Consider the following 8,045-nt stretch of genomic DNA (forward strand, 5'->3'; position numbering starts at 1 on the left):
ATGTCGTAACCAAATCCAAACATCACATTCCTTTTATGCCAATTTCAGCATTTTAACATGAGAAAAATGTTATGTTCCTACCTGCTCTATTGTGTGTGCCCATGTCCCCATTCTGTACCAGTTGGCCCATGGGACCTGAGCCCCGCCCAGGGTTAAAGGAGGCGGTTGGTCGACCAGATGGGGTGTCAGGATTAAGACTGAACGTATTGTGGATCTGTAGACCATTTTCTTCCACCTGGCCCTCACCTGCCTAAAAACACAAGTTAGTTATGTTAGTGTCAAAATATTAGAAACAAGGTGATGAGGAGGGAAAACTTAACACACACGGGTGTCATATTCACTGCGATACACAAAACCAAAACTGAATCCAACTACATCAACTAGAGTAACTGCTGATGCATCTGATAAGTAGATACTGGCATAGCAGCTCGCTCAGGTGTCATTACAAAGAAATCATTATTTTCGTTGCCAAGAATAAAACCGCTGTGCCAAAAAGGAAAAAAACCAAACACCTGCCTTCACCAACATTTACTAGTAGACATCATAAAAAGTCGGCACTAAAAATTAGGTGGAAGCAAAAAAATAAATAAAACTGAATTATACTAAATATTTAAAAAACAAAAGATGAAAACATAATGAAAACTTCGACAGCAACAAAAAAAAAAGTTGTGGGTGTTCTTACTGCTGCGACAGCTGCTGCTCCTCCTTGCAGTGATGTCACAGAGGTTATCATCAGGTTCATGTCTGGCTGAGCATCCTCTGGATGTGGAGGGGAATTTACTGTGGAGCCTCCTTTCTGGCTAGCAGACCCTAATGTAGTGACACTGGCTATCCTGATCTCAGAATCTGGCTCAGTGCTACTGAGTGCACCTGGGGAGTGGGATGCAGATGTGCCTTCAGGAGGCACCGGAGTGGACGAGGATGTGTCTCTCTGTTCAGAGTCCTCCTCGTCGTCAATGACAATAGGCTCGGTTGTTGTGGTTGGAGGCTTCGGCGGTGCTGCTGCTGTAGATGCGTTGGAAGACGCAGGAGAGCCGGGGGTCTTTGCTGCTGTGGACGTGTCTACAGTTGCCACAGCAGCTGCCAGCTCTGGGCAGTCTGTGCTGGGCGTGTCTTGGGAGAGGGTTGTGGCAGAAGGCTGGGGAGCTTCCTCCCCTACAAGAACCACATCATCATCATTGTCCTCTGTGCCACCCTCCTTTGTGGCTCCATCTTCCGTTACCATGGAAACTGCCTCACTAGACTCTTCGGAAGGAGGCGTGGGGTTTTGCTGGGGAGAGGGAGTGGCATCCATGGGCTCCACCCGCTCCCCTACATCTTCTGCCACGACAGGGTTTGGTTCCGACTCCCCGTCCATCACAAAGGCAACCACCTGACAACGCACACAAAAAGCCAGTTAGGAAACAGCTATGCAAAGTTGGCGTTACTAATTAGTTTAATGACGTCTGACAGCATTACAGGTAGTTCAGGTGTCCCTAGACGCAAGCTTCCCCCACACAGCCAACTGATGCCCTACAGCTGTAATAGTCATTGTTACAATCACCACCCTGCCTGTCTTTACTGGCTTGCTTTTGGCAGTTATATTTAATGGCTACTTCACCATTCACATCATCTAATAAAAAGAAAAAAGTCCGACCAGATTTTCCCTTCTGTGGGGCATTTTAGGTGAGCTCACTCTTTGAAATGCCCGCCTAAATGTCAACCACTTCCAGATGTGAGGCCTTCATTTCACAAATACAGCCATAACTTTGATGCTCTGCTTACATCCACAGCAAAATTGGATGCCTTGCTGATGCTGGGGCAGTGATGTGAATGTTTCCGCTGTGTTACTTCATTTAGGTCAAGAATGTCTGTGAGCACATTTGCCATCAAGATGGAAAAACTGCTACTCCAAGAAAACATAAAATAGAATAAAATAACTGCAAGAACACAAAAATTAATGACAAAAACATTTCAATCAATAATGGACCTGGTTAAGACTTTCCGTTAACTGGGTTTTCCTCAACAATGACTCACATTGCTCCTGAAAGAACAGGTCAAGGAGTTCATTTCAGAGCTCTTCAGCTGTACTAAACACAGAGGTTCAAATTTATCGATCAGTCTAACAATATCATAACTCCCATGACTTTTCTCTCCACTCAGATTCATTAAAAATCTGTTCATAGTTTAACAAAGCATGTAAACAGAGCAGTCTTTCTTGGTCTTAATCTACTACATTTTTTCCTAATGATTCTAATACTGTCAGAAGAGTATTTAAATGATAGGGATGTAGGCCGGTGAAGGGCTTTGTTCTCTACAGATAAACCTCTCTGGTTGCATTTACCACAAGAAAGCGGGAATCTAATGTTCAACACATGCAACGGCAGAGGTGACGTCTCCATGGGTGAGCATATGTGCCTGCCCAGCAACGGGGGCCCCTCCTCCTCACCATCACGCCTCTTCCTTTCATCCTCTTCTTCTCTCTTCCCGTTCCCTTAAGCTCCTTACCCAACTACAGGCAACTCTACTCCTCGTTTTCACCTGCTGCCTTTCATGTCTCTCCCGCCCTCCCTGCTTCTTACGCCTGTGTATCACTCAACACAGCTACTCTCTTGTTGTCCTTGGCAACCAGCGAAGCTACACCTTGGTTGCCGTGGTGATGGTAAAGCCCACCACCACCACCACAGGGACTTGTTTTGTGCACTACATCTGGGTGCTCTTGAGTTGACCAACACAACGTTTAAATGGTTGTGCGGTTCATGTGTTTGTCTCGTAAACTAAATGGCAGTGATGTACGTGCACGTAGTGTAAAAACATACAAACAAGTTAATTTGTTAACCATCTTACCCGATCCAAAAGAGAAGAAATAGGACAGAAAATGGAGTGATCTGAATGAGTGCCACATTCTGAATCAAATAATATTCAAGGCACTTTTGGGGAAGTCAGCACTCTGTTGATCCCTCTCTGTCAAAATCTCCTTTTCATGTAACACAGCAGTGAGGGTGGCTGTAAGCCACATATCACATCACTGCTGACAGCTGCAGCGCGCACACACACACACACACACACACACACACACACACGACACTAACAGATGCTCGCTCATAGACACACTTCTATGGTGACAATGATCTTTGTAGCTCTGCTAATTACGCCAACAGTTGCCCAGAAGAGGAAGCGCCTGAAAGCACCTGAACACACGATCTGAGTTGTAAAAGAGCTACAGAGGAAGCCAGACATCACTGTGGTGGCCATTTTGGTCTCAGCACTGTGGGGCGCATCAAATAAAACTCGCAGCAGTACACAAGCATCTTTAAGGATGCAGGTAAATGACTTGGTTATTACAGTACATATGAAGAGAACGTTAGCTGTTGCCTCGTTAGCTTAATGAACAAACTAGTTTAGCAAGACTTCAGCATGAGCAGATTCGGCCCATATATATTTCCCCTGGTTTTCCAGATTTTAAGCCCAGTATCAGAAATAGCAAAGGTGCTTAGCTGTGTGTCAAGGTCACCCTGACCTCCAAACATGCACCTAAAAGCCAGTGACATCTCACAGCTTTGTATAGAAAACGTGCTCATAATTACCGCTTTAACTGTTTGAATGGATCCAGATCAATATAGGCCTTTTAACACCAACACCAATACAGATTTTAAAATCTGATATATCAGTCAAGAGTTTTCTTTCAGACACATGAAACATAAATATTTGTTATGAGAGTTAAACTTGCTTCATTGTATACCTCTCTGATGGACAAACTATGCAACATGAACACTCATGACATGGTTAAAGAGTGGTTTTATCCACAGTTATAAATACCAGTACAGATGTATTGATAAATCACCAATATCCAATTTTTAAATATTGGCACTGAAAACTCTTTCACTGCTATGTGTGGCTTTTTTCCTTGTTATTTGATGTCAGCTTAAGGTGACAAAAGGTCATAAATATACCGCAAATGTTGAATTAGTTTTTAACAACGATTCACGGGTGCTCTCAACTTGGAGAGCAACAGGTGTAGATTCAACAAAAGGCATGGTTCATTCTTACAAACAGTAAGACACTATTAAGCGAAGACCTGAGACCTAAGAGGCCACCGCAGAAAACATGTGTGTATGTTCGGAAGTGGACAGAACATTAGGAAGAAAAAATATAATTAGATAAATAAAACAACAAAACTCACAAACTCTGTGGCCTTGTTAAGAAAAAACACCTTTTAAATAAGTGTTTGGCACAGCGGTGGAGTCATTAACGCTTTAACATGTTATGTTTTCAGGTTGTGTCACTTTTCACACAGTTTTTCAGTCAACATACCAGCTCCTTGGCTTTAATGTTCCCACAGGACAGCTGTGAAGTAAAGCACTCCATTTGGACATATCTTCCAAAGTTTGTGGCTGCAGTTATGTCCCGCCCAAGAGACAGACAAAAGCAAAACTAAACAACTTCCAAACTGCAGACTTCTGGTTGGCAAAAGTGCTTCTGGTGCTTTTTTTGTTCATATATCTATTGCAGTGATGAGCTTATCCCATCCATTAAAAGGCTGTCGTGGGCTCCAACTAAAGATTATTTTGGTAGTTAACTATTCTGCCAATTTTTTCCTCCATTAGTCAATAACTACTTCAATAACTCCTCTCTGCTTCCTGTGGGCAAACCTCCTATTCTAGGCTCCAGTGCCACATCTGCTCAAGTCTGCCCACCTGCGAATATCACCATGTAGTCTCATCCCATAGGAAATTAAAATAATGACCCAGGAAACATGAATTTGAAAATAATCAAATGTCTGTTTAATAATACTCAAACCATCAGTATAAAAATTAAATAAGAAATATTAAGTCACATAAATTCAACTGTTAGTAGTACTTAAAATAAAGAAAATTTCAAATAGGAAACTAAAAAAGGCTTCTGTCCATATGTTGAAGTAAAGCTTCAAATGAAATCAAAAATATTTTATTTTCCATTCCAAAATAACAAGTTTCCAAAGTTTACAGATGATTCAGTTCATGAATTCATGATTGCAGTGAACATCCTCTGGAGTAAGGCTTTCCCTTATCCTTGAGATGATGTTCCCAGCTGCTGATAACCATGCTAAAGATGACTCTGTCATGACTTTAGCCATTTGAAAGGTGCATTTGCCTCTTTACAGGACAAACTCATCTATACACCTGTGCTTAATACTAGTAAAACAGAACAAAATAGAATGTGAAAAGACCGTTACTAATCACAAATTTGGTTTTATATTTTATTTAGAAATATATAAAAACTAGGAGGCAGTGTAGCTACTCCTGATTAATGGTTTGATATTGCATTTGACTCATTAGTTAACAAAACTAAAAAGGTGTTTGCTTAGCAAGTATCATCCTGAGAGGTTTTCAACAGGCAAGCTAACATAAAAATTACTTTACAAACATAAATATTACTATTCAGACATTATCATAAACATGGTATCAATGCGGCGCCCTGACTTAACTCTCTAAAACTGACCCATCCAGAGCTGATGTCACAGCTCTAGGGTGCCGGCGTTTTAAATGCTTTTGCGTTGCATTAACGCTGTCGTGGAAGGAAAGCTCTGCTTTCCACAGTCTGCATTCAACTTTGTTTTCTTTGAAATGCTTTCACATTTTTTAATAAAATCAGTTTCCATTTTCTTCCATCCTCCCGTTTTGTGGGTCGCACTACATTCTTCTTCTCCATTAGTTCTGACTCCAGTCTCGACAGACAATAGAGGCGTTACTGCCCCCATATGTTCCTGTAGTTGACTGCAGTTACAAAAACGCATTTACGTGGTATTAGTATACGACGGGTTGACAATAAAAGTCAGCAATTATGCCGACAAATCACTGCAGGCCTACTTGCTATCTGGTTAGCTGGCGTTGCACAAGAGGCTGTTCAGCAGTGTAAATTTGTAGAATTCCAATTATAGCGTTTGGGCATGCATGTCACGAATGGAACCGGGTCACCAGTTCTTACTGATGATGTGACTACTGATAGAAGTAACAGTGTACAATGCTATAAGCCTGCTCCGTTTCAACCAAATGCTAATCTCTGTAATAAGATTTGCATTTGGTTGAATTCATGTGCAGAAAAAGTAGGAAAAGGGAAGAGGACTACTGGGTGTTTGAAGCTTTCTAATATCCATTTGTAGTGAACGTAGGAACCCCTGGTACTGGGTATTAGCTGGCTACACCCCTCCCCCAAAGATTGGCTGCTGCTTCAAGAGGCCCAATTAGCAGACGTGTCATTGAGTTAAACAATTGATCAAATGCTCAAAAACTGATTGGACAAAGAATCACGATAAAGAAGTACGATGACACAAAATATACAAGAAGGATCCAAAAGCTGCATAAGACAAAGATTTAAAATTTTCTCAAATGAGTTAGTCCTCTGACCTTTACCCATCTCAGCCGGCTGTTAACATACTGAAGATGAAAATTATTTGAGGAAGGCCAAAATAACAGAAGCTACTGAAGGTGGTTGTAGTTTAGGCCCAGAAAAGCTTCTTATCAATAAGAAGCCCACTAATAGATGCACAAATGCAAGGGTAGCATTGGCTGGAAGACACAATGTGATTTCTGATCAGGGACATATCACAAGGGTCACCAAACCAGTGACCAGACTCAAGAACACATCGATGAAATTAAGATCAACCTGTACTAGAATGATGGCAGATAAAAGTAGTGAGAAGCCACGGAACAGATGACAATCTGAAGTGAAAAATGGTGGAGGCAGTGTAATATAAGAGCATGCACGGCTTTCAGTAGCAATGTGTGACCAGTCTTCCCTGAAGATGTGACAGAACACAAAAGCAGCCAGATGACGTTTACTGGGATACAGTGCTGCTCAGATTCAGCCAAATTCAGTAAAGTTGATGGATAGTGCTTCACAGTAACACTCTCCAATGACCCAAGACATACTAAGAAAGCTGGAGTTATGGATGTGGAATATTCTGTAATAACCAATTCATTCACCTGATGTCAACCCAAGCAAGCTGTACTTCAACTTGCTGTAGACAAAACTAAAGGTGGAAAGCTCTACGAACAAACAGGAACTGAAGACAGCTGCAGCAAAGGCCACGATAGAGGAGGAGGAAACTTCTTGTTTGGTGATAGCTCCAGAATTCAGGTGGTTTCTCTCTGCAAAGGATACTCAACCCCACAGATGGGTTTCATGTTTGATACTTTATGTTTAAAGGGAACCCCGACTATTATGACAGGTTACTCTAAATATGTTACAAATTATTTTTGTTATTCATTAAATCTTTGGTGTTTAAAACTACTTTGGAGCCATGGGAGTAGCCATGTTTTTTCGCACACAATGCCTTCTGGGACGATGACGTGTATTGGTTGTCGGTAGTATAGGCGCTTTCGTTCAGCTAACCTGTTTTGGTTTTTAAAGTGTAGCAACCGTATTAATTAACTTGCCTATTAGTGACCTGGTTACGATTTGGTAGACCAGCACTATCCGGTCTTTTGGTCTGACGTTATTAGCCATATCTGAGCCCAAACTCCGCTGCAAAAGTCAAAGGATCACAGCAGCATTACTAAGAGTTGAAAAACGGTCTAAATTTGTTCATCTGTAATAAAATGATCAGTGTGGCTGCTCTGCCAGCTGTAACAATTACGTGGCATCCATGAAAATAGGATTTATGACATTTAACTGAGTTAGAAGTTAGCAGGGAGTTAGCGCGCTAGCTTCCATCTAAATATAATTTACCATGTTCTGACTGAGAGATTTTTTATCAAATTAAAACGTACAGCTCTGCTATCACTTCCAACATAAATAATGACAGGAAAGTAAACAGCAGTGACGTTTGTAGAGTTAGGCTAGCTGGTATATAATGATGTGCTACGTGATCGCTAGCACGACAAGCTATGTTAGCATAACATAAACAGTAAAGCTGGAGGACGAACGCTAACGAATGGAAGACTTTTTTCCACTCGATAAAAGTTAATATGAGGGTTCCCAATGGTTAGGGGCAAATGCAATTGCATGGCAGGATCCTGTAAATGGACCAAACGTCAGTCAGGAGAACCACTGAGATAATCCATCCACAATATAAGGGCTGGGCT

General features: G+C 41.6%; 1 protein-coding gene across 1 annotated transcript in view; it reads right to left on the reverse strand.

Moving 5' to 3' along the window:
- Positions 1-8,045, reverse strand: part of zmym2 (zinc finger, MYM-type 2) — a 34,236-nt gene that overhangs the window by 20,794 nt on the left and 5,397 nt on the right. The window contains exons 2-3 of the mRNA XM_013913877.1: positions 683-1,372; positions 82-250 (exon numbers count right to left, since the gene is read on the reverse strand). Of these exons, the coding sequence (XP_013769331.1) occupies positions 82-250; positions 683-1,357 (844 nt within the window). The 5' untranslated portion in view covers positions 1,358-1,372. The remainder of the gene's footprint in view (positions 1-81; positions 251-682; positions 1,373-8,045) is intronic.

This window comes from Pundamilia nyererei, unplaced genomic scaffold, assembly GCF_000239375.1.
Source record: "Pundamilia nyererei isolate P.nyererei 1_Seehausen unplaced genomic scaffold, PunNye1.0 scaffold00157, whole genome shotgun sequence".
In the NCBI taxonomy this organism is placed as follows: Eukaryota; Metazoa; Chordata; class Actinopteri; order Cichliformes; family Cichlidae; genus Pundamilia; species Pundamilia nyererei.